Genomic DNA, 27,405 nt, shown 5'->3' with positions numbered 1-27,405 from the left:
GACTATTTTGTCAAGTCAAGAATACCAAAATTAATTCCATTTTAGTGATAATTCAAGACCCCTGGATAAAAGAGAAAGTCATGGTGGTTATACTTCTAACCAATGTATCTGTGAATGGATCCAATTCTGTGGCCTTTGCTTCTCCTAGCAGAAGTCACTAAAATTTGTGAAGTGTAAAGAAAACTCTAGGATTAATTTTTAAAAAGTTTATGAGTCATTAAGTTTTCAACACATACAGAGAATACAAACCGAGAAAAGTACATTTATTTAAGTTACTAAAATAGCTTTTAAAGTCCTTTATAGATCAACTGCTATAATTATTTTCCCTGAAAGGTAAGTAAAATTAATTACTTTATTTTGGTCAGTGAAATGTTAATAAAAGCATGTTTCTTCATACAATATATAGGTATAAAATAAGCCTTTTCAAAGACACTTGCCTTAGAATCCTCTATAAATCAGATAATCTGACTTCTGACAGAAACAAATTACAGTAAGAGGTATAAATTGATGAATACTGGTAGTCCTAGTGGGAAGAAATTAGACCCCTCTACTACCAGTCATGGGATCCTCAAAAGTTAAATGGTGAAGCCAATGACTGGCTCTAGGATTCTAAAAACAGTATTTTCATTTAAAGGTTTATTGATAATTAAAAAAAGATAGCTCTAGAATTTTACGATTCTAAGCAAACCAAAGCAGTTGATAGATGAGAAGGCTGTTATCGATGCAAAGTTACAACTAAAATGCTATAGTACAGTAATGCACAGTAGTACATTTGAACATTCTTCATATGCGGTAAAGTTCACTTTCTTTTTGGCTTGAGGCACTCAATAAACTTTATCATGTGCATAGTAAATCTTTTTATTTGTTCTGAGAGTGTAACTAAAAAATTTTAGACTGCTACAAGTGGACACTCAGAAAATTAAATCCTTCAATAGCCCAGAAAAGCTGTTTAACAAATGGTTCACTCATTCCCAAAATTCAAAACAAACCTTACGGATATTATAAAAAAAAAACTGCTCTGAATTTACCTGCCCTTAAAAGTCAGATGAACAAACATCTTAACCTCATAATATACATGCTTCAAAATCTTTGGGAGACCAAAACTTTCTTAAAAGGTGAAAAACAAAAACAAAAAACAACCCAAAAAACAAAAAGGACACAGGAAAACAAATCCCAACAGAATTCACTGAGAATGGAGTTTAGATAACTATGTCTGACTAGTCTAAGTCTCAAGGGGCTTAACATTTCATCCTAAAGACTTATTTTCCCCATGCTCCAATTTCTCTCTTCTCCTTTGCCTCCTTCTCCCCTACTCTCTAAAACAAAGAGAAAAAAAACAAAACAAAACCCAAACACACACTAGGATAATCTTCCATTACTTCTGTTCCTACATGCATGCAGAAACTGACTAAGGAACTCAAACCTAAGTGAAGTAAAAGAAAACAAAATGGGGAAACCCAGTTGCATTTCAGGAGCTGCCTTACTAATAACAAATCAGTAAAAAGTCTAAGTTAAAAACTGGGAGAATTCGTAGGAAGGATTTTCTAGTGCTTCCCATTGGTCATACCATAGCAGTGATGATTCAACCTAGAATCTGAATTGACCCTCTATGGAACTGCATATAACTTACAGTCCTCAGATACTAGTAACACAGATCGCAATGGAAATAGGGAAATGTTTCACTCAAATAACAGGTAACAGACTGGACAAATGATTTAGATGTTCCATGTTTCATAAAAACTTCCTTTCAAAATAAAGCAGTTCTTTCAAAAAGAGCTCTAAATTCTGTCTCTGATTAGAAAGTCTGGAAAATTCTCAGAAGTTGAGGCATGATTTCTCTTCTGTCAACCTTTATAAGCAGATGCCCCTTTTCAGGGCATTTTCAGGCTGCACAGGCAGGACTAGGTGGGAAATACGGCTCCAGAGCCCACTCAGCTTGTCCGGGTCCATGTGTGCGTGGGAGCTGGGTGTGTTAGAGCTGATGAACTTGACCTTGAGGAAATCCCTCACTTTTTCTTCAATTTCCTTTAGGCCTAGACTGGTTCCAAGTGTCTCGTCCTCCAACAGCACAGTTAGGACCAGGGCCACGTCTTTGAAGGCCGCGTTCTCATGGTCACAGTACTTGTAGAAGATCAAGGTGGAGCCCGCGGGCAGCGACTCGAAGCGGTGCACCACGGCGGCCTTCTGGCCATTTTGGAACCCGTTGCTCAGCTCGCGGTCCACCTCCAGTTTCACAGCATCACTGTCCTGAGCAGCCTTGCCCGTCCCGTCGATCCGGATGGCGGGGACACTCTGGAAGGACGAGTAGGCATCGGCGATCTGTTCACTCAGACACTTGAGTGCTTCCTCGGCATCGCGGGCAGCGGTCAGCAGCAAGATGGCGGGCTGGGGCCGTGGCTGGGAGCTATTGAGATGCTTCTCCAGGAGTGTCAGGCTCCTCTTCCACAGCTTCTCGTCTTGACCTTGGTACTTATCCATAAGTTGTTTCATCTGGTTCTGGAACTCTTGCACAGCGGTGGTTTTTACCTTAGAAAAATAAAAAGAGTACCCCCAAATCCCAAAGGGAAGAAGTATTAGGAGAACTATCGGCCACCACTTCATCTTGACCAAAGATGCATTTTTGGGTTGTCCAGTCACGTCTGCCCAGGAAAAAAAAATGACAGATACAAATATAATTTTCTTAGACCCAAAGGCAAGTCATTTATAAAACCAATGTTAATCATTATAAACACTAAACAAAGGAACAAATACAAAGAGGGAGCTGATAATTTACTTTCTTAGAGAAATAATTACTTGTTTTCACGAAAGCTCACACCCATGGGTTTCTTTTGCTTGTTTTTGTTTTATTTTATTGATTTTAGAGACAGAGGAAGAAAGAGAGAGAGACAGGAACATCGATCTGTTTCTGTAGGTGTCCTGACCAGGGATTGAACCGGCAACCTCTGTGCTTTAGGAAGATGTTCTAACCAACTGAGCTAACTGGCCAGGGCCTCATAGGTTTCTTTTTAAAGATTTTATTTTTATTCTTTTTTTTTTGTGACAGAGTGACAGAGAAAGGGACAAATAGGGACAGACAGGTAAGAAAAGGAGAGAGATGTGGCTCCTCAGTCTTCTTAGTTGTTCATTGATTGCTTTCTCATATGTGCCTTGAAGGGGGGGGTGAGCTAGCAGACAAAGTGACCCCTTGCTCAAGCCAGTGACTTTGGGCTTCAAGCAAGTGACCTTTGGGCTCAAGCCAGTGAACCCACGCTCAAGCTGGATGAGCCCATGCTCAAGCAGGCAACCTCAGAGTCTCGAACCTGGGTCCTCCGCATCCCAGTCTGACGCTCTATCCACTGCGCCACTGCCTCGTCAGGCTAGTCTTTTTATTCTTGATGGCCATGCGTTCAAGGTTATCAGTTTCACTTGACTGTCCTTCATTATGTGGTTAAAATTATTTATCTCACTAAAATTCAAGTCTTGTGTATAAATTTTAATATTCTGTGTGAAGAAATGAGAAGCACACATACAGCACTTCTGATGCACAGCACAGTACCGGTTTCTCAGGAGAAGGATTTTGTGCCACTGAGTTGAGCTGAACTAGAGATTTTCTAATAAAATTTTTACTGAAAGAACAGTGACAAATATCAGACTTGCATATTTAATAGCAATTTTCTTTTGTAATTTTATAATTTTATTTATTTACTTCTTTAGTGAAGGGAGAAAGAGGGAGAGAATGGGAGAAGGAGGCAGTGGGATAGGGAGAGGATGAAGAGAGGGAGAGAGAGAGAGAAGAAGAGAAAGAGAGAGAGAAAGAAAGAGAGAGAGAGAGAGAAACATCCATTTATTGTTCCACCAATTTATGCATTCATTAGTTGATTCTTGTATGTGCCCTGCCCGGGGATCGAACCTAAAACCTTGACATATTGGAGTAACACTCCAACAAACTGAGCTACCTGGCCAGGGCCAATAGCCATTTTCTTGAAAATGAAATAACCTGACAACTGACAGTATTTATTGCTATTATAAAATTCAAGGTTTCAAGTAAATATTAGGATTGTGGAAATATTATATCTGCCACTATCAGTTTGAAAGCTCCCAGTTCTTAAATATCTTTTTGTCTTGAGGCTGGTGTGATTTTAACAAATATAATTTTAAAATATTGTATTACAAATGTCTCAACATTTGGAAGAACTACGTAACTTAGTGAACCAGTATTTCCAACTGACTAGTGCTTGATATTCTACTCAAAGTACAACAAAGACCAATAGATTTCATAGAATACAAAAAGTTCATTATTGTGGTGTCAGACTGCTCATTTCAAATAACACTTAGAAATTACCACTTGTTGAATTTTGGAGAGTATCAAAATAAGAATATCCACAATTAGGCCCTGGCCGGTTGGCTCAGCGGTAGAGCATCGGCCTGGCGTGCGGGGGACCCGGGTTCGATTCCCAGCCAGGGCACATAGGAGAAGCGCCCATTTGCTTCTCCACCCCCCCCCCTTTCCTCTCTCTCTCTTCCCCTCCTGCAGCCAAGGCTCCATAGGAGCAAATATGGCCCAGGCGCTGGGGATGGCTCCTTGGCCTCTGCCCCAGGCGCTAGAGTGGCTCTGGTCGGGGCAGAGCGAAGCCCCGGAAGGGCAGAGCATCGCCCCTGGTGGGCGTGCCGGGTGGATCCCAGTTGGGCGCATGTGGGAGTCTGTCTGACTGTCTCTCCCCGTTTCCAGCTTCAAAAAAATACAAAAAAATACAAAAAAAAAAAAAAAAAAAAAAGAATATCCACAATTACCTGAAACTATTAAAATTCTACATATCTGTATAAAGCTGGATTTTCTGAAGATACTTCAACCAAAATAATATACTGCAACACACTGAATGCAGAAAGCAGATATGAGAATATAGCTCTATAATGTTAAGCCAGGCATTAAAAAGATTAGAAAAAATATAAAGCAATTTGTCACTCTTCTTACTAAATTATTTAAAAATAAATAAGAGAAACTTTTTCAATTTTAATATCTAGGTAAATATGAACAGGTATAACCCATATGTATATATATTTTAATAAAGGTCTTTGGAGTACTTATTAATTTTACTCAAGAAAGTGGCATTGAGATAAAAAACTGCGAGAATTACTATTGTTCTTAGTACTTACTCAGGATAATAGACAGGCTTAGAAAACTAAACTTGTCCCCAAGCGTACAGAAAAGATAAGTGGTCCAACTGTATTCAAATACGGACCCGTGGACTCTAAAACCCCTGGCAATCTCATTATGTTATGCTATGTGCAGTCTTTTCTTGACTTAGCAAGGTTCACTCGGTTAATAGTAGCTTTAGTTACTAACTTTTACTTTTGGTCTTAAGGACAATAAAGTGAACAGGAAAACCAGATGTCATTTCATATAGTTACCCTCAAAGAATTTCACTGTTAAAAAAACACATACATTTTCCTCTGAAGTGCTTACAATATAATTCTTCAAATAGTATTAAGTTATTTTGCTGTAAGAAAAAAAAGTTAAAAACAATTATGGATCATTACTTTCAGAGACTCAATAAAAACTGAACAAACTTACGTTGGCTAAACGCTGATGAAGACTGGTTTCCAAACTGTGGTTTCTGAATGTTGTCATCTAATGATAAGAGTGATAAAAATTATCAATTTATATCTCATAACTAACTTATTACCAACAGAGAAAGAAAATAAGAAGTCTATCCAGATAAAAGAAGTGAAGACCAGCCAGAAACAGGAGAAAAAAGTAGAAATGCTCAGTAGAATGACAGGTCCTTGAGACAGGAACCCACTCCTCCCACAGTACCGCCGATGTGTGGTGGTCTAGGACAGAGCATACTCATTCACCGTGTGAGCAAGCCTGGAAGTATTTGATGGGAGTTGTGAAACTTCTGGGACAAAGTTAGGAGGACCAAGTACCTAAGCACAACTATAATAAAAGGAAACATACGCTGGCTGAAAAATTGACATAAATTAAAACTATTGCCTAGTGATGATGCTGCAAAGAGAAAAAAAAGAATGAAATATGGATTATGGATTATTGAACTATCTGGATAAGGTACTTTTAAAATTATTTTTATTTATTTATTCATTTTAGAGAAAAGAGAGAGAGAGAGAGAGGAGGAGGAGCAGGAAGCAAAAAGTCCCATATGTGCCTTGACCGGGCAAGCCCAGGGTTTTGAAATGGTGACCTCAGCATTCCAGGTCAACACTTGATCCAATGTGCCACCACAGGTCAGGCTGGATAAGGTATTTTAATGCAACAGTGAATCTTACCCTTATTTGCTACCTCAAACTGATTAAAAAATTTCCTCTGGTGCTTCTGATCACTTCAAAAATAAGTGATTTTTAAAAATTATTTTGGTTGGAAAAATGAGTAAAAAAAGTGAAGGGATTAAGAAGTACAAATTGGCAGTACAAGAGTCACAGGAATGTAAAGTATAATAGGAAATATAGTCCACAATATTTTTTTAACTATGTATGGGGCCAGGTGGGTACCAGACTTACGAGGAATCACTTTGTATGTTATACATATAAACATCTAACCTGAAAATAAAATACTAAATGTCTACTGTAATTTAAAAAAATTTTAATGTAAAAATTACATTTAAAAAACTTCATCATTTCTGTTAATAGACAAGTAAATCTGTTTTAGGGTTGTGGCTAAACAATAGATTTCAAAAATAGTTTTCTCACAATTTCATTGAATCTCTACCTCTTTTGTTACTTTAAAAAACAAATTAAAAACTATCCCAACTCTTCCCTTTTTCCCTCTCTTCTTCTTGTTTTACTTGGCCATCGATTTTAATCTCTAAGAGAGAGGTTAGAGAAGGACAGGGTTCAGAAGGTGAATAAGCTAAGTTACTCATTTGTATGATCTACATTTACCAAAATTGACCTCTATCACTTGTCTGAAGTTACAAATGTTATATCTATATAAATGATCTTTCTGGTGTATCTTCATGGTGTTTATCAACAGCTTTCATTTGAGAAATCCTGAACTAAACTGGAGAAGTAAGATTAGCACTGCTAAGGTGCAGTGACAGTCTTTTTGGTCATATGATAAAAAAACCTCAAACGAAACAAATGACACCAACCTTAACAATAAAGGCATATTGTTTTACAATTACTAGTTAAGCCTAGGAAAATACATCTATAAGGCTGTTTATAAACCACAGCAGTCTTCTACTGTCATTGAAAATACTTTCCTCCTGTTCACTGTTCTTATCTTAAAGTCCTTGTGTGGTTAAAGGTCTAAAATATTGGCCCTGGCTGGTTGGGTCAGTGGTAGAGCATGGGCTTGGTGTGTGGAAGTCCCAGGTTCGATTTCTGGTTAGGGCACACAGGAGAAATGACCATCTGCTTCTCCACCCCTTTCCCTCCCTTTTTTCTTCCCTTTCCACAGCCAGTGGCTCAACTGGTTTGAGCATATCTGTCCAGATGCTGAGGATGGCTCCATGGGGCCTATCGCCTCAGGCACTAAAAATAGCTCGGTTGTGAGCAGAGCATTGGCCCCAGACAGGGGCTGCTGGGTGGATCCTGGCCAGGGGCACGTGGGGGTCTGTCTCTGTCTCCCCTCCTCTCACTTGGAAAAGTAAAAAAAAAGTATAAAATAATGTTGCCTGAACTTTAATGTGCAAACTTATAAGGTATATAATTTCCATACAACCTTCAAAGCCACACACACACACACACACACACACACACACTATATAGGGCTATCAATCAGTATACAACTATTTAAACCATAATAAACACACTAACTTAAGAAAAAGTAGGAAAGCTAACACATACAATACAAAAAATTAGCTACAAATCCAGCAACTAAGAGATCTACTGTATTTCTATATTCCAACCAGGTCTTCAATATAATTATTTCCCTTCTACACTGCATTTGCAGTGTCTTATTGGAAAAAATAAAAACTATATTTTTCTTTTAGTCTTAAGTCCACTTTATTACATAAAATCTCCCAGCTTTATTTTTACTTTTTTATTAAAACAGTTTTATAATACTGTATACTAAACTTCATTTATCTAAAAGTAATCTGATATTAATTACCCAGAATATATAGTTAAAAACTAAGAAATAACATAAAGTCTCTGAGCTTTTCTTAGAATATATATTCAAACTCATGCATCGCTCAGGTCTTCAAAGTAAATTTTAACTTTTTATACTGGTTATAAACATAATCCTAATAAACTGAGTAATAATATTTGGTTTCCTAACTCTGGTAGGACAGGAAGAGCAAACTGTAAGAAGAAAGGGTCTTCCAAAAGCAGGTACACACAACAGTTAAGAAATGACAGCCAATAAGACAAGGGCAAAAAGCTAATCCCATTTAGACAACTGAAGAGCTCTTATGTGCAGTGAAACTTCATTGCTGGAAAAAATGAATTGTGACCATTTATTACTCATGGGAAACAAAACCATAGAGCTTACCTTGCCCAATTATAGTCAGTCATTTCATGAGCAAGAGACACATGATGGGAATGTTTATATTATCTAAATAAAAGGGGATACCTGATGACCTTGACACCTACTGTAATTAGATGAGTAAAGAAGGGAGAAAGATTAAGGGTCACTTAAGGCATGGAATTTTATTTTTTATAGTCAAGGTTTAATATAAACACATTGCCAGAGAAATTATGATGGACACTGAATCCAAAATATAATTGTTTCATCACATGTATTTGTGGTATTTCTTAAAATCTGTGACATTCAATTCATTCTATACCTAAACATAAAAATACAATTTGTGGATTTCAGCCTTTATTACTTAAAATAATGGGTACACAAAGCTGTCCCAAGTTTACTTATGTAGAAATAAAATCTGCTAAAAATAAAAAACAGGTATTGTTAAAAGAGCAGATTCTCATTATCATGTAGAGACTGTGCTGCTGGTAGACAGAACCGACAACTGGTCCAGTCTAGACCCATCACCCACTCCCTGGTGTGCTCACACCACTACCTACACTTCGTATCTGGTCCGTCTCTGTCAGGCCAAGCAGACAGGAATAACTAAACTAGTAACTGTAGTTTTGTCCTTTACCAATGAAATCACAAACAACCTAAATGCTTATCTGAATAACTATATATTTTTGCATATTAAATAACCAAGAAAAAGAGCAAATAAAACCATTTCAATAACAGGTAGAGATTTATTAACTTACTTCGTATCCTCGGCCTTATTCCTGGGGTTTCAATCCCAACAGGTTTTTTTTGCCTTCTTGGGCCTGAAGCAAATACATATATCAAAATATCATTTCACATACTCTGAAAATGTATACCAGACCCCAGTGTTAGATAATGTCAAAGGACCACATCAGTGAAGATAAACTATCTCCTAGGAAAACAGGTAGTAACTAAATATACAGGGGTGGGCAAAAGTAGGGTAACAACAATAAATAACACAATAAGTAAATAATAACACAATAAACTCTGTTTCCCATACTTACAACACTGTTGCCCATTCCTGTAATCACCTAAGAAACAAAACTTTGTACACGTCCTTTGCTCTGGTCTCTGAGAATGACTGAGTTTAGCAACACTGAACTTGATTTCAATGTTATTTAAGAAAAGTTAATCCTTTACTCTTGCAAATAAATTACTTTTGGTAAAATGGTCCCAAACATATTTTCATTTCACGGAGAAAACTACCACATGTAGTACCAATGTGTGCTGAACTAAAAGGCAAAGAGGAGAAAATGACTCAAAATCCTACAAGCACTTTGTGTAGGCAGAGTCAGACAGGCTAGAGCTGGCTGACCTATAACAGCCACCAGCCACTTACTTGGCACTGAATGTTGCTTATTAAGATACGAGAAGTCTGGACCTGAAAGAGAAAACAGAAAAGGTCACTGAATACATGGAAATAAAACAATGAAGACACTGCATAAATGTTTTGCTTGTTTACTATGGATACTATAAAGCAAAGAAACAAAACCAAAACCTTTCTTTCATCAATCCCAAACATATACAATATGTAACTGTTTTCCCTTTTCTAAACTTCAAAATGTTCAGAAATTGGATATTACCATCAAAATAATGACAAACTGTATTAAATATTTACCTGGTGTCGGTGTAATTTACTTAATTTCCACACTTTTTGTGGTGGATACTATATTATTCCTATTTTACAAAAAAGGAAACTGAAATTGACAACTTGCCCAGTTATGTATCTCAAAGTAGTAGGGCTGAGATGTAAACCCAGACTGTCCATCTACAATGTTATGTATTATGTAAGCAAATCTCTGGACACTGCAGAGTAGTTATGAAATAAAAGACGCTACTGCATGTGTTGGGGCTGTATTTCAGGACAACTGTAAAATAATACAACGGAACTCGAAAATGATACTACAATTCTAACAAGGGAAATTTCCAACTCTGCTTCAAAGAAATGAATTTCTTCTACCCATTGATACAAGTATCAATGTAAATTTTTTTCTTTTATTTTTTTTTAAATTTTGTGAGAGGAGGAGAGGCAGGAAGACTGCTGCATGCGCCCTAACCAGGATCCACTCGGCAAGCCTACTAGGGGTGATGCTCTGCCCATCTGGGGCTGTTGCTCCATTGCAACCAGAGCCATTTTTTAGCGCCTGACGAAGAGGCCATTGGAGACATCCTTAGAGCCTAAGGCCAACTTGCTCGAGCCAATGGATCCATGGCTGCGGGAGGGAAAGAGAGAGAGAAGGGAAAGAGAGAGAGAGAGAGAGAAAGGTGGACAGGGGGAGCGGGAAGCATCAGCTTGTAGTAGTTGCTTCTCATATGTGCCCTGACTGGTCAAGTCTGGGGTTTCAAACAAGCGACCTTAGCATTCCAGGTATATGCTTTATCCACTGTGCCAACACAAATCAAGTCAAATTTATATTTCAAGCAAGAACATTTAACAAATCAGTGAAAGCTGTATTTTTTAAATTCAAGTTCAAGGTTGAATAGAGATGATTAATTCAAGAAACAAAGATGCAGGATGAGGGTTTTAAAGCATTTCAAGTTTTACATTAAATTTGCAAAAGAGGATCTTTTTTTAAAATTTATTTATTTATTTATTTATTTTTAGAGAGGAGAGAGATAGGGGGAGAGAGAGAGACAGAGAGGAGAGAGAGACAGAGAGAGAGAAGGGGGAGGAGCTGGAAGCATCAACTCCCATATGTGCCTTGACCAGGCAAGCCCAGGGTTTTCAACCAGCGACCTCAGCATTTCCAGGTCGACGCTTTATCCACTGCGCCACCACAGGTCAGGCGCAAAAGAGGATCTTTAAAAATGAGAAGAGAGTGCCCTGGCCAGATAGCTCAGTTGGTTAAAGCATCATCCCAAAACACAGAGATTTCTGGTTCGATCCCTGGTCAGGGCACATATAGGAACAGATGTTTCTGTCTCTCTCCTGCACGCTCTCTCTCTCATTCTCTCTCTAAAATCATTAAAATAAACATAAAAAAAAAATGAGCACTGAGCAAGCCCACAGGGAGATGTTTTAAGAGTGGAAAAGATGGCTCTACTTACTTGTTGGTAACAGCAAAGATGGTTCTGGATGTTGAACTGATGATCTGCTGGTTTGACCTAAAAAAATAAAAGAGAAATATAGTACAATACAGAGCATATTTAACTTTTTAAATGCACATTTTGCAAGAAAAAACGGAACAATACAAAAAGCAAAACTATCCAGATAAACCCCAGAGTATTCAACACTTATGTGCATAATTTTATCTTATTTATTTATTTAATTTTATTTAGAAAATACTTTATTAGTTTCTGTAATCAAACTCATATAGAGAACTTGGGTGCATAATTTTAAGTTTCTAAAGAGTCAAGCTATAACTAAAAAAATAATTGATATCTGTCTTTCCCATAACTGCTTATTTTTTGTTTGTTTGTTAAGACAAGTAGTTTTATTAAGGGTTTTGAAATTTCTTAACCAGTCTTAACCACTTATTAAAGAAAAAAATAAAAGGCATATACATGGCATAGGTAAGGAGAAATTTGGAAAAGTTTATAATAATGAATCTTCTTAAAATCATTAATATCAATTTTTGTCTTAAATATCTCTTCTAAGCAGTCAATAATTATGTATGTTAGTATACTCTCCTTAAAGACATTTTTATATGAAATTGTATACTTGAAACCCTATATAATTTTATTAATCAATGTCGCCCCAACAAATTCAATAAAAATATTTTTTTTTTCATTTTTAGTGGAATTTGTAAGTAAATCTGTTGAAAAGCAATCAGATTGCTATTTTAGAAACAGAAGCATTTGACACATTCAAGTATGGAGGCTAAATATATTTGATAGTATTTCTAGTATTAAAAAATTTTTGAGCATCAATCTCCAAACCTTATTTCTTTCTAACATTATATATATACTAAAATAATACATTAACTAATGTGTTATATATATTATAAAACAAAATAAATTTTAAATGGATGAAATAAAAAAATATATGCATGAAATTCTAGTATTTTTTTCCTGCACTCCAATGTATTTTCTTGTACCTTTTCGGTGATGACTGACCTTGAAGATAATCCAGAAAGATCAGTATTTTCTTAATATGCTTGATGTCTTTGTTCTTTAGCTCGTTTTCTTTTACACTTGGGGTATGTTGCTTCAGTAAGAATTTATTAGAATTCCAAAGGGATCACAGAGCCTGGGGTTTATGTAGTTTCAAAGAGCTACATACGTTGGTACCAATAGCATTAAACTATTGGCTACATAAATGCTTAATTAGTTTCTAATTTTTAGAGCTTTATGTATACAGATAAAAACTGGTAACAGCACTTAATCTGTTTACGGTGTGCCAGGTACTTTCTAAGTGCTTTGCACACATGAATTAATTTAACCTCACAACAACCCAGATGAGGAAACTGAGGAGAAGTTAAGCAGCTGCCTGTGGGCACAGATCCAGTAGTAGAGGGGTGAAACCCACAGGCTCTGGCCCCAGGGCACTCTGTTCTTACCCACTATACTACAGTGCTGCATCTCTTTTGGGATTTCTGTATCAAGAAACAATGGGGAAAAATGAGGAAGGATGAGCAATATATAGAATACCAAATGCCTATAGACGAGGTTATGAGCTTATTTTTAAAGTGGAATGATTAAGTAAAACTTAGAAATTATAGAAGTTCTCAAAAGGTGATGAGGGGAAAGTGGAGACAGTCTTCCAAGGGACTAAAATATAAAATCACTCATTTTGAGAATTTACAAATTTGATCAGCACCCTCTTAAACCACAAATTCACATTTCCCACAAAATCGGTCAATTTTTTCCTTGAATAAACTTATATACAAGTTTATGTGAATAATCAAAAACTGTTATTGTTAACTTGCTGTGCATCTGAACAACCCAAAGATAAAAGTAGTTATTTAAATATATTAAAACTTCCACCTGCCCTGGCTGGATAACTGAGTTGTTACAGAGTGCTGGCCTGTGCACAAAAGTTGCTGGTTCGATCCTCAGTCAGGGCACATACAGGAACACATCATTGTTCCTTTTTCTTTCTCTTTGTCCCCTTACCCTCTCTCTAAAAGCAATAAATCTGGTATGAATGAAAACAAAACAAACAAAAAAACCTTCCGAAAAACAAACACACCTGATAGTGTAGTGAGTACTAATTCTACAGTGATTGGTTTCCCTATCAAATTAAAAAAAACTACAGATAGCTCTTGTGAGCCCCAAAATATTGTATTCCATAAATATTAAATCAAGCTAAAAAGTGACTTAATTGTTTAGTTATTACATGATATTATTAATCAGATATATACATAGAATCAATAGTTTTAATAAATATTATAAAGTACACAACTTTAAAAGTTTTAATAAAATATTTTAAAGTATATTTATGGAAAAGCAAATTCACAGAATACTATATTTTAACTAAAAATACAGCTCCTAAGTTTCATATAGGTATAAGGCAGTATTACCTTCAGGGTCAACAGAATCCTCGGACCTGTCATTAGCAGTAGTAACCGCACTGTCAGAGCTGTCCTGACAGTCTTCTTCAGAGTCCCCTAAAAAAAAAAAATACAGGAAACACTGGTAGTCTTTATTCTAATGCTTTAAAGACCTGGATTAAAAAATAAAAACAAGCAATTCAACATTAAAGTGTTTTTAATTATCAGACACAGAATTGCTCTTTATTGCATTTACTATTTTCAGTCACAAAGTTTTAAATAAGCTCAAAATGAGCTCATTTATCTTATGTTCTCTGAATCATATAACTATATTCCACACAAATATTCAGAGTAATATCTAGATTACATTCTGAGGCTTTAATACGTATACATGTCTGTATTTGTGTTTGCAAAAGTTATATATATATATACATGCCCATACACAAACATTTCAGTATGCAGATGACTTATTAAATTATGGTGGACTTAAAAATGGACTAAATTGTTCTGTACCATTCAAACATAGACTGGTTATGAAAATTTAAAAACTGTCATAATACCATGATCATCAGGACAATGTTCTAACCAACTGAGCTATCGGACCAAAGCTGAAGCATCTTTTCACATGGATTTTTGTCATCTGTATACATATCTTCTTTGCTGAGGTATCTGATAATGATAGGCCCATTTTTAAATCAAATTGTTTTTCTACTGTTGAGTTTAAAGAGTTCTTCATATATTTTGGATAACAGCCCTTTATCAAGATGTCATTTACAGGCCAATTTTTTTTTTTTTTTTTTTTTTTTACAGAGACAGAGAGAGTCAGAGAGAGGGATAGACAGGAACGGAAAGAGATGAGAAGCATCAATCATTAGTTTTTCGTTGCGCATTGCAACACCTTGGTTGTTCATTGATTGCTTTCTCATATGTGCCTTGACCGTGGGTCTTCAGCAGACTGAGTAATCCCTTGCTTGAGCCAGTGACCCTGGGCTCAAGCTGGTGAGCTTTTGCTCAAACCAGATAAGCCCTCGCTCAAGTTGGCGACCTTGGGGTCTCGAACCTGGGTCTTCCGCATCCCAGTCCGACACTCTATCCACTGCGCCACTGCCTGGTCAGGCCAGGCCAAATGTTTTTTAACAATGTTCAGCTTATCAATTATTTCTTTTATGGCTCGTGGCTTTGGTATACAGCCAAAAAGTCATCATCATATCCAAGGCCCTCCAGGATTTTTCCTATGTTATCTTCTAGTAGTTTTATGGTTTTGTGTTGACATTTAGATCTGTGATCTGTTTTAAATTTTGTGAAGGGTATAAGGTCTGTGTCTAGATGCATATTTTGGCATATGGATGTCCTGTTGTTCCAGCACCATTTGTTGAAAGGACTCTTTGCTCTGTTGTATTGACTTTGCTCCTTTGTCAAGTCAGTTGACTATATGTGGGTCTATTTATGGATTCCTTATTCTGTTCCATTGATCTATATACTTGTCCATTCTTTTGCCAATTCCACGCTATCTTGATTACTGTAGCTAACATTAATTCTTGAGGTTGAGTACTATCCTCCTACTTTGTTTACCACATTCAATACTATGTTTAGGTCTTTTGTCTCTCCATTATAGACTTTAGAATGAGAGTGTGGATATCCGCAAAATAACTTGCTGGGATTTTGACTGGAATTGCATTGAGTCTTAGATTCAGCTGGGAAGAAATAACATCTTGAAATTATTGAGTCTTCCTATCCATGAAAATGGAATATCTCCTCCATTTAGTAGTTCTTTGATTTCATTAATTGGTTCTGTAGTTTCCCTCAAACCCTGACACATTTTATTAGATTTAGGTAAGTATTTCATGTTAGGGAATGCTGATAGTAATTCTACTCATAATTTTAAATTTCTCTTGTTCATTGCTGGTATATAGGAAAAGCAAGTGACTTCTGTACATTAACCTTGTATCCTACAATCTCATTATAACTGCTTATTAGTTTCAGCAGTTTTTTGTTGATTCTTTTGGATTTTCTATAGATGACCATGTCACTTGTGAACAAAGACAGTTTTATTTCTCCTTCCCAATTTGTAGACTTTTTATTCTCTCATGTCTTACTGAATTGGCTAGAACTTCTGGTATAATACTGAAAAGGAGTGGTGAGTGAGGGCATTCTTGCTTTGTATCTGATATTACAAAAGCTTTCAGTTTCTATTAAGTATGTTAGCTGTAGTTTTATTTTCTATAATCAAGTTGAGAAAGTTACCCTCTATTTCCAGTGTACTGAGTTTTTATAATGAATGGGCGTTAGACTCTGTCAAACGCTTTTCCTGCATCTACTGATATGACCATGTAATTTTTCTTTAATTTGTTGATGTAATAGATTACATTAATTAATTTTTAATAATTTTTTTTCACTTTTTTTGGAATTTGGTATTTCTGTTTCTAGCATTTAGGCCTATCACTGACATATAGGAGGTGGTTAAAAATAAGTGTTTGTTTAATAAATGGATTTTTGGATTACAGAATAAAAGCTTTTAAGTTAAGACTTTTGCTTATATTTCTAATACTGTAATAAAAAACATTACTTGGCAACTTAAGAAAAATCATCTGAAATTAATGCTTACTAATTAGATTTCATGCAAGGTTTTAAACATTCCATTTGTTTTCACCTTTTTAACCTAAGCTGCAAAATATTTACAGATAAATACTTAAATACAATCTGATAATGAATTGGCAACATCTATGACTACATAAGTTTCAATTTCATTTTTCTCTTTTGTTACTCAACTTCCTTTATTTTAAACTTCTTGGCTGCTACATGTACAAGTTTAAAATATTAAGTTAAAAAAATATATAGGTTGGGACAAAAGTAGTTACAGTTGTTCGTATTATGGAAAATAATAAATAAAAATGCAATAAATCCTGTTTCATGTACTCACAATTGTAAACTTACTTTTGCCCCACTCACTATAAATATAAGGTTTTACTCTTCTGTGTGCTCATGCAGAAGCTTTGATAAATTGAAATCCTATTTGGAGCAATAACACCCTGAATTTTAAAACATTATTTTAAGAAATGATAAAAGCTATGGCGTTGACCAATATGCAGACTCATGGCAATAATTAAATGTGCTGTTAAGCTGTCACTTTTCCAACAACCTCAACCAATTAGGAAAAGGTACTTTCAGAAATCCTGGTCTTTGTGGCAAGAATTGACCACTTACAATCACCTCCTTTGGTGGAGACCACCAATTGTAACATTTGTTCACTTTCTTTTGTGTGAGCAAAATTTTTAAGGAAAATACAAAGTTCCAGGTATATTTCTACTGCTGTATAAACTTTTGTATTCCTGGTTTTTGTGAAATGTGTTGGTGTGAGGAGAGGGGAGGTTACTCAAGCATATATCAACTTTGTTTACCTCATGTTTTGTCTGCGGGCAAAGACAGAAAGGTTTCATAAATGAGACTATCATGCTTTCTCAAAGAGAAAACAAGATAGAACACAGGAGTGACAGTGACTCCTGTGTCGCCTATCTCCTTGTGCTGTGAGAACAGCCTAGCACGGGGTGTTACAATAAATCCATGTCCAGGCAAGTATGTACCTTTCTGAATCTGCCCTTAGAACAAACAAATGTCTTTATGCCTGCCGTTGGTATAAATCGGGGTGCGTAAACTTCTTCCATATAAACAGCAAATACTGTAGGCTCTGTGAGCCATGTCAGTTCTTGATCATTCATATATACACATATGTACATACATATATACATACATATATATTCATAGAAATATATATGAAATATGTAGATATTTCAAAAAAAAAGGTAAAGATTTCTTTTTAGTTCACAGGCTGCACAAAACCAGGATTGCAGTCAGATTTTACTCAGAAGCTAACGTGTACTGATCCCTGGTATGGATCCCTTTACAAATGGTACTTGTAAAATTAGTCAATGCCAGCTTTGTTTCTGACAACAGTTAGAGTGGGGCAGCAGGAAGAGGAGATTAAAGAATAGTTTGGGGATACTACAAACAGTCAAGCTCTACGAATAGCCGTTTGATATACTCTATATTGATGTCACAGAAATTTCCTTTAAACTTGAAAGCGCTTGATTTAAAGTTAGTTTCATTATAAAATACTTATAAAAAGGATTTCTAATTGTAGCACAGAAAGTACAGATTTTATCTCTAAATCATCTTCCAATTAAGAGTCTGACTTAATCACCCCAATAAATTCAATAAAGAAAAAAAATCCCAATTTTAAAAATTAAAAAAAAATTTTTTTGTAAAAAAAAAAAAAAAAGCTTAAAAAAAGAGTCTGACTTAAAAAGATTTTTAAAAAGTTTTAAAATAGAGCACTTGAGAAACTCTGGTGGGTAAAAGTTCACATGATAGCTATATGTTGAAAGGAGCATTTTCAGGACCTAGACATGATAAATCCTCAAGTCTCTATAGAAAATAGCCTAAGCTTGAGAGAAAGATAAATTTAAAAGAAGCTGCAACTATTTATAAAGAAAAATGAAGCTTCATTTCTTTTGACTCATCTCCAAAATTAGAAAAGAACTGTAACTTAAAACTAAGTCCAATCAGAATCAATGCAGATGTACCTAAGGCCATAGACCTTCATGTCCCTGTCCTATACCCAAAAAATACAACAACAACAAAAACAAAAACCACTGAAAAGAATTTAAACCAGGTCAACATGGCAAAGGACACTCAACTTACAATGTAAAACATTCAAAATCTCAAATTCACTTTCTAAATCAAGAAAAAACTTTAATCAGTAAGTTGATCTTTCTCTCAATAGTGTAAATTTGACCAAGGCTAATTAAAACTAAAATATATTTGTTCTTACATGAATTTAAACAATAATATAACAAACTACATAATTTCAGAGAGAATAAATACCAAGGCTATTAAGAAAGGTCTTGGTAATAGGGACAGTGCCCCACAGAGCATAGTAATGAGCAAAGTAATATTCTCAACCAGTGACCAAAAAAAGTGTGCAGTCTGTACTCTACTGATAATCAGAATCCTCAAAGAGAACCTAAAAAATTAGAAATGAACAAACCTAATTCACTCATTTCATTGTTTCCGTTAATTCTGTATGCCAATTCTGCAAGAGAGAGAGAGAACGATTAGAGTTTCAAAGGAAATGCATCCTTTACCACAAGTTCATCATCAAAACCGTAACAGATCTTTATCATCATAATACTTGACAGTCATCATTAAAAAAAAAAAATCAACCTAATATTTTCTTACAGAACATGACTGATAGGCAGAAACCTAATGTGAAGATAAATAGGTTTCCTTTTTAGGTCCCATAATAAGCATCCTTGTAAGCCCAAAACTCTGAAAATGAAGCAGCAGTAGACTGCTTAAAATGACTACTAGTTTTTCTTCATAGTCATGAAATCAATTCAAGGTTAACACACTTTTAAGGTTTTAGTTACAAAGAAATGTAACTGAGACAGGAAAATTTTATAGCCCTGAGCCACAAGGCCTCAGTCTTGACTATTTTATTTAGCCTTATACTGGGAAGAATAAAAAGTCCCCAACCTTTGTTTAAAATCATCGTGCAAACAGAAAGAATCATAGCAACATATAAAAAACACTTCTCAAAAAACACAGGGAAGCAAACCCTTTATATACTTAAATGAAAATGTGTCACATTAAAAATAAAAGCAAACATTATGGAGGTGCAAAAAAAAAGTGTTTACTGGGTTAAAATTTGTGTTATAAAAAGGAGGAAAAGATCATTTATATATGAATTTCCTTGTATCTCCATAAAATTTCTCCAGAAGAACACCTGAGAAACTGACCACACTGGTTGCCTCTGAGGAGACTGGGAGGGTCAGGACAGAGGAGGCACAGAGACTTTTCATTGTATGTGTACAGTCACTTTTGAATTTTGAACCATATGAAGGCACACATTACACTATTTAAAAGTAAAATTGTATTTGTAAAAACTTTAAACGAACCAACACAAATATCTCTTACCAGATCTTGAACCTCGTATAGGGGGTCTACACAGATCATCACTCAGCCCTAATGTGGGGAAAAAAGAAACATTTAAAAATACATAAAATATATTCAACATACTAGATTTATTATACAATCATCTTTTAATTCAACAAAGGTTTTCCATATTAAGTATAAGGATATACTAGTGAACTAGAGACAAGTTTCCTGCCATAAAAAAAAGTTTATATAAGACTTGACCCTGGTCCGATGGCTCAGTGGGCTAGAGCGTTGTCCTGACAAGCCAAGGTTGATGGTTCAATCCCCAGTTGGGGCACATAGAGGGAGGCAACCAGCGACGGCATGAATAAGTGGAATGGCAGGTCAGTGTCTGTCTGTCTCTCTCCCTCTAAAACTCAATAAAAAAAAAGTATGGACTTGATGGAAAAATTGGTAATTTTCCTCCGCTGACCATATTTGTATAAAAGGAAAGGAATACTAATTAACACTCTCCTAAATTTCTCAATTAAGAAGCAAAATCAGACACTGTACTCCTCAAATGAATAAACACTGAATATCAACTGTAACTAAAAAAATATTTTTAATTAAAAAAAAAAGAACCAAATTCCATTTGTAATATACCCTCATTGTGGATTATTTATGGCATACTTTAATTTCAAGGTTAACTTCCTGAAAGTTAATATACATACTTCCTCAAAAGAATGCAAATTCTAATTTTAAACAAAATGTTGATGTTAGCCAGGGTGTGTTTCAGATAGTTCAAAGACAAAGAGTTAATGGGGAAGTTACACTCATTAAATAATATCTTAATGTTAGCCTAGAAATCCAAGCTGTGTTTTGTCAAAGACCCTTGTATAACACTCTAAACCCAGACATACCTCTAAATTTGGATCATGTTTAATTTCATTTGTCTCTATAAAAAAACATTATGTTTGAATCTGTATGAGAACTGCAAAAACCACATTGAACTGGCTATCACTGGCAGCCTCCATTACACTGACTGCCTGTTTTTACATAACTGATTTAACCCTAAATTCTTTTTACAGTATCTGGAAGAGAAATATTAAAAGAAGTTATTCATTTGTTTAAAAAAAATACTTATTGAGCATGTTTTTGTACTTCTTAAAGTCAGAGATGTAGACAAATTAATTTTTGTGTAGCTCAAAAAGATAAGAGTATCAATGAGAAAGTTACAGCAAAGTAGCTTTTAGTTCAATACTAAAAATAAAATTAGGCCCTGGCCAGTTGGCTTAGTGGTAGAGCGTCAGCTCAGCGTGTAGAAGTACTGGGTTCAATTCCCGGTCAGGGTACATAGGAGAAACAACCATCTGTTTCTCCACCCCTCCACTCCACCCCTCTGTTTCTCTCTCTCTCTCCACCACTCCCACAGCCATGGCTCGAATAGTTTGGAGCAAGTTGGCCTGGGCACTGAGGATGGCTCCATGGCTTTGCCTCAGGTGCTGAAATAGCTCAGTTGCTGAGCAACAGGGCAGTGGCCCCAGATAGAGTATTGCCCTATAGGGGTTTGCCAGATGGATCCTGGTCAGGGAGCATGTGGGAGCCTGTCTCTCTGCTTCCCTGCCTCTCACTTAATAAAAATTTTTTAAAATAAATAAATATAAATAAAATTATTAGCCCTGGTTAGACAGCTTGGTTGGTTAGAGCATCATTCTGAAGCACAGAGGATGCTGGTTTGATCCCTGATCAGGGCACATACAGGAACAGATCAATGTTCTGGTCTCTCTTCCTCTCTCACTAAAATCAGTAAATTAAAATAAAAAAAATTAAAAAATAAAACATTAGTGTTATTTCCAAAACAGAACAGACAGTGAGGGAATGATTTCCATATCATGAAGATGATCAATTGATGCACAAATGGATGTTGACAAAGGGACATATGCACTAACAATCATCCCTAAATCTCTCAGCTCTAAGATTCCCTGAAACACCTCAGTAGCAAGCATTTCCCACATCAAGTATTGAGAATTTAAATAATTAGCATTAAAAGTAATTAATACTCCTATTAATACAAGTACTGTCCTCTTTTTCTGCTCTGTAGTCCCACCTTTTCCAGGTTTAATCAAAAGCTAAAACTCAACTTAATCTATAGACATCAATTACCATTTCAGTTTCCATGTTTTCATTTAAGCAGCATTTTCTGCGTGCTCCACTATATATGTAGCCCTATGTAAGATACTTGAAGGAGACAGAGTAGCAAGAAGAGATATTAGATGACCAATGATGTAGTTGTTTTTACTAGGTTGTTTTAGAAAGTGGCCTCTTGGTTTAGGCCTTTATTCTTAAGGACATCTTTGGATAAATTTCTCCCAGACTACATCAGTGGCCCTACTTATAATTTTAGGTTATAGAATATTCAAAATACCAAGCTAAACAGAAAGTCTATTCTTCTACAAGGAAGGAAAGGACCTATCCTTAAACTTGTACTTAAAGCAGTCCTCCATTAAAGAGTGACTCTTATTTAATAACTCCTCTGCTGGACAGACTTTATATCCATTTATTTAATAATTCCCTAAACTCTTTCTCCTTTCATTAGAGGTACAAGTCCGAAGTCATGTACTAGGTATTAAAAGATTTCTAGAAACACCTTTTACAGTAAGAGAATACTTAGTATCTCAAATCTCCCAAAGATGCACATAACCTTATTCCTAGTTATTGAAATACATTGTATGCAAAGGGTACTATCAATATATTCCAGGGAATCTATGCATGGGTTCCATCAATCTGTCATACATATTGAGAAATGTTTCGTTTTCTCCATTTCCAATTATAGCATAAGCTCCTTAAAAAAGAAATGCTTAAGTAAAATTTTGTGAATTTCATATCTTTTGTAAAGTGTCATGAGGAGAGAAAAAAAATCTTGTATCTATAGGTTTTATTGTGTACAAAGCGATTTTGCATGTACTACATCATTCCTAAAGTGGCCTTGTGAGTTAGGCAGGGTAAATCATATAGATAAAAGCCTGATGCTCAAGGTGGCTAAGTACCTCAACCAAGATCTTTCCACATTATGCAGCCATGTATCTCATTATCAATCCTTAAATAAAGGCCTAGTGTGAACTTGGAAAGTCTGTTTAAGACATTCTGTTATATAGTAGTTTTATAATGGTCTACAGGCTGGTATTCAACAGTCTTCAGTACATCAATTGACTTAACTCTATAATTTTTATAAATTTACCTCAAATTTTACTTTTTTTTAAGATTTTTTTAAAAATTGGATTTTACTGGAAGCAGCCCAAGTGTCCACCAATAGATGAGTGGATAAAAAAGCTGGACTACTACTCAGCCATAAAAAAGGAAATCTTACCCTAAATTTTAAAAATGAGAAATTTTTTCTTCTCCAATATAAGGGACATGCAATTAAAGCTACTGTGAGTAAAATTTCAAACATATGCTTTCTCCAAATGGTCTGGGAAGTCTGATTATAGCACTGATTACTCAAAGCATTTTTCTAAGATAGTTTATAATCTTAACACAGTAACAGAGGTTGTTCAAGGAATTAAGCACGAAGGGAACTAAACTTGAACCAGCTATACTTTATTCTAAATTGAGACTAGAGCAGTTCAAACTATAAAGCATAATCTTCTTCAATAAACCTTCAGTTAATAAATAATGATACAAGAATAAATTGTTTCACATATTCACAACTGTAAACCTACTCCCACACTGTTGTATTAAAACTAAGATTGATTGTATTGGGTCATGATTGTACTCTGCAGACCATTTAATCCATTTTAAGTGAAAGGTAAGTAAGGTAGTTTACCCATTTAAATTTCTGGGTAAGTAATTATTATATGTGAGAGTGACAGATACTTGGGAAAAATAAAAGGGCTTTGTGAGTGAATAGTTATCTGACTGAGTTACCATATATGAAGTGGCCAGTACTTAGTAGGCACTCAAGTATGTACCCTGTCTTTTCTTAACATTGCTTAATTCAATAAACAACCTATTAAGAAGATTCACTGAAACTCTGAATGAGGTATGGTTTGGGACCCTTGATGAACCAGGCTATAATCTGTACATAAAAAATAAAAAGTGGCAGGTAAGGAAAAATCAAAATCACTCTTCAGACCTGGAGTCTCTTGTGTTCTGACAGTCTTCTTTTGAGACTGGCTTAAAACAGTTTGCAGAGATGGTTCATATTCTAAATGGATATGACAATTGTCAAAAATAAAAATTTATGATCTGAGTAGAGATTATGCATATAAACATCAATACAGGGTGAGGCAAAAGTAGGTTTACACTTGTGAGTATGTGAGTTTATTCTTGTATTATTATTCATTAACTATTGTACTTAATTTTACAGAAGAACAACTGTTTTGAGTGACTACACCCTGGAGTAACTTACATATCTTTAACATAAAGTTTCCAAAATCAATATATCTTCAAATATATCAGTTCTTCATGTATGTACAGGTAAACGTGCCGGCTATTACTCTGCTCTAAGCTGAAAATCCACGTCCTCTTCATACCCATCAATGGTCTATGTAATCCCACTGTGATTCAAACCCCCTGGTTCTTACCTCCATAAGTACCTTACATGGGGCTAACGTGAAACACCACTTGTGGGAGAGGATGGATTAAGGGAATTGATTCACCTGTGACTCACGTAAAACTATAAAAACTCCCTTTGTCCACATCCTTTTGGCCCATTTAGATGAAAACTAAGAGTTCTGCTTTGTCAGGCTACTACTCAACCACTGAGATTACACTGAGGACTTCCAACGTGGCGAATTTCTTGCACAGGCCACCACCACAGTAGAGAAAGAGCAATGGGCTCTATTCTATCAAACACAGGGGGCTTCAAGTTCAGGATAACTGACTTATGCTATTTCGGTGTATGTACTTGGTTGGGGTCTCAAGACCATTCACCAACTACGCTAACCCGCAAAACACCCACTCACAAATTTCCTGCCTCTCTCCCCACGTGGAGAGTGATGGGAAAATGGGAAGGTTGGATTAGAACAATCCTTCGCAGCTGGGGACTGCAGCCTCTAAGAATTAAAGGAGGAAATGGAAGTGGCTTCAGTAGAAACAGCCTCAAGGCAGAGGAAGCCGAAATGAAACCGAGCCTGTCGCCACGCGGTGCCCCGCTTGCCGCCTAGCTCGCGGTCCTCCGCGGGGGCCTGCAGCAAGAGACGATGCGTGCACCGCTAAAGTGACGCCCAGTGATGCGCGGGGCTCCCCAGCGCTCGCTGCTCGCTGCCCCGCACGACTGCCTTCCCGGTCCTCCCAACCGTGCGTCTTCCCGGCCGCGGTCAGGGGGCCCCGACGGGCGCACGCAACCCTGCAGGGGCGGAGGAGCCACCTGAGCCCCGGTGGGGACGTCCACCCTCCCGCTCCCGGGCTTGCAGGACTGTTACCTCCATCCGCCTTAACCTCGGACGCATGAGAGTCCCGCGGCAGAACCGGTGACGGCGTCCGTAACAGAGGCTGCTGCGAATCCTGCTGCTGGCTTCGCGCAGCACTTCGCGTCTTCATCTCCCCAGCGTCCCGGAGCCGCGGCTGCCTCCGCCGCCGAGACCGAAGGTAGTAAGCGCTTTCTCTTACTTCCTCTGTCGCAGAATGGGGCCGGAACTCTTCTAGCTGAACGCGTTTTCCCATCGGAGACTTTTCTTTTGCCACCTGGGGATCGAAGTCGCCGTACACTTCCGGCGGCTCTTCCGAAAACCTCACTTCCCGCCGGTTGTGGCGCGACGGCGAGGGGTTTCCGTCGCTGCTGCCGCCGCCATTTTGAGGGGCGAGCTGACGCCGTCCTTCACGCAGGGGGGGCCTGGGTGTGACGTTTACCCACCACCATCCTTCCATCATCGGCTCCGCCCTCCGCCCCTCTCCCGCCATAGTTGTTGACGTAGCTTGAGTCTATCGCGAAGATGATTTGGGAAACCCAAGATTCACTTGCCAGCTGGTGGTGATGGCTTTTCGGGGTGCTGGGCGGTGGTCGCGGTGGTCAGGGAGGCAGTTGAGAATCGCCAGGGATGCCGCCTGCGTCGTCGCTGCTGTGCTCCAAACCCGCCTCTGGGCCCATGGTGTGTCCGAGGGCTTTGAGAGAGGCAGTGCCTGTGCTGGGTCAGCTGCTGCGGGTCACTCCCGCCTCCTGGCTGAAGGCACCAAAGAGGAGGAGAAGAGGGAGGAGGACGTCGCTGCCCTTGGCCTTGGGGGACAGGGAGGGAGGGGACGACGGAGAAGGGACAACTGGCTGGGCAAATTGCATGTCCTAAACCAGGGGAAACACCACCCATCTGCCAAAGAGTTACCCTGATGTATGAAGATTACAGACCCAATGAGTATAGATTCTATAATGTTCATACAACATCAGGATGCTTAACTCTTTCGCCACCGGCAGTTGAAAAACAACTGTCCTAAACCCCGCTGCTCCTGGCAACCATTGCGAACACAGACTGCTGGCTCCCAGCACCGAGTGTGGAAACGGGGAGTGAGACGGGGATGGAGAGGTTTTGGTTCCCATTCCCAGGTTGTTGCGCAGTTTTTCTGGGACCTTTATGATCGACTGCTACCTTAGCCATACCTGGAAATGTCCCCAGCAGGAGTGAGGATGATAAAGATACTTTCGCAGGTGTCATCTTTCCTTATGAGAGCAGTTAACCAGTTTTAGATTTTAAGTCACCTGTTGAGAAGTGTACGACAGCGAAACTACAGGCATAGTCGGGTGGACTTCCACTTGCAAAATATATGCACAGCAAACGTAGTCATCCCTGGCTTTTGTGTAAAAGCTCTATTCCAGCAGCACTGTTCAGGAAGGTCATTAGTGCTGTATTATGGACAAAGAGAAAAGAGCAAATACATGGATTAAAGATAGCTGTAATTTTAATTTGTGGTCCGTTATTTTTACTTTGATACAGAGTATGACTTGGTATTAAGCATTTGATTTAGGGTTTTCTGCGTTTAGTCTACTTAATAAAAAGCAAGAATAAAAAGCAGTTTTAAGTTAGTGTAAAGTATGACTACTTATTGACAGAAAGATTAATGTGCACTTGGAGGGTTTTTTAATTTAAAAATATTTATTGATTGGTTTTAGGGAACAAGGACAGGAGGGAGGGAGAGACAGACAGGAATATCAATCTGTTCCATATGTGCCCTGACCGGGGATCTAATCAGCAACCTCTGCACTTTGGCAGGATGCTCAATGGAGCTATCCGGCCAGGGCTGAAGGGTTTTTTATAATTGATTTTAGTGAATAGATGTAAACAAATGAATTGGAATATGACTTATAATGAATGAAAATTTTGAAGGTATGTTTTATTTCATGTATTTTAAGTCATCTTAATATGCTTTTGAGCAATTCGTTTATTCAAACTGGGCACAAATTTCAATTTAATGTAATCTTAACATGCACTGTTTTCACTAAATATATATTTGGTCACAGACACAAGGACACGCATGCTAGTCACCTAGGTTTTTGCCTTTTAGTTTAGCTTTGTTTACTATATACAACATAGCCAATGAAACTGTAGGGATAGTCACAAGGGAAATGCTTTTAAAAAAATGTTCTAAGGGAAAATTAAAAACATGTTCTCCCTTGTCAGCTTGGGTTAGATA

General features: G+C 37.0%; 1 protein-coding gene across 1 annotated transcript; it reads right to left on the bottom strand.

The window, feature by feature from the left end:
- Positions 1–242: 242 nt before the first annotated feature.
- On the bottom strand, positions 243–26,619 carry TOR1AIP1 (torsin 1A interacting protein 1). The gene is made up of 9 exons (XM_066361667.1): positions 25,209–26,619; positions 19,846–19,893; positions 18,917–18,961; positions 13,903–13,989; positions 11,489–11,545; positions 9,780–9,821; positions 9,160–9,222; positions 5,552–5,608; positions 243–2,639 (listed from the first exon to the last, which is right to left on the bottom strand). Exons 1-9 carry the CDS (start codon positions 25,684–25,686, stop codon positions 1,852–1,854), a joined length of 1,665 nt encoding a protein of 554 aa, XP_066217764.1. The 5' UTR covers positions 25,687–26,619; the 3' UTR covers positions 243–1,851.
- Positions 26,620–27,405: the final 786 nt, after the last annotated feature.

This window comes from Saccopteryx leptura, chromosome 2, assembly GCF_036850995.1.
Source record: "Saccopteryx leptura isolate mSacLep1 chromosome 2, mSacLep1_pri_phased_curated, whole genome shotgun sequence".
Taxonomy (NCBI): domain Eukaryota; kingdom Metazoa; phylum Chordata; class Mammalia; order Chiroptera; family Emballonuridae; genus Saccopteryx; species Saccopteryx leptura.
The sequence above is the reverse complement of the archived record's forward strand: the minus strand, read 5'-3'. Positions and strand labels throughout refer to the sequence as shown.

Excerpts from the sequence above, each read along its gene's own strand:
- TOR1AIP1 (XM_066361667.1), bottom strand. The coding sequence starts at position 25,686 with ATGGCGGGAGAGGGGCGGAGGGCGGAGCCGATGATGGAAGGATGGTGG. Across the intron at positions 19,894-25,208 it reads CGAGGTTAAGGCGGATGGAG|GGCTGAGTGATGATCTGTGT; the intron begins GTAACAGTCCTG and ends TCCCCACATTAG. Across the intron at positions 18,962-19,845 it reads TATACGAGGTTCAAGATCTG|AATTGGCATACAGAATTAAC; the intron begins GTAAGAGATATT and ends TCTCTCTTGCAG.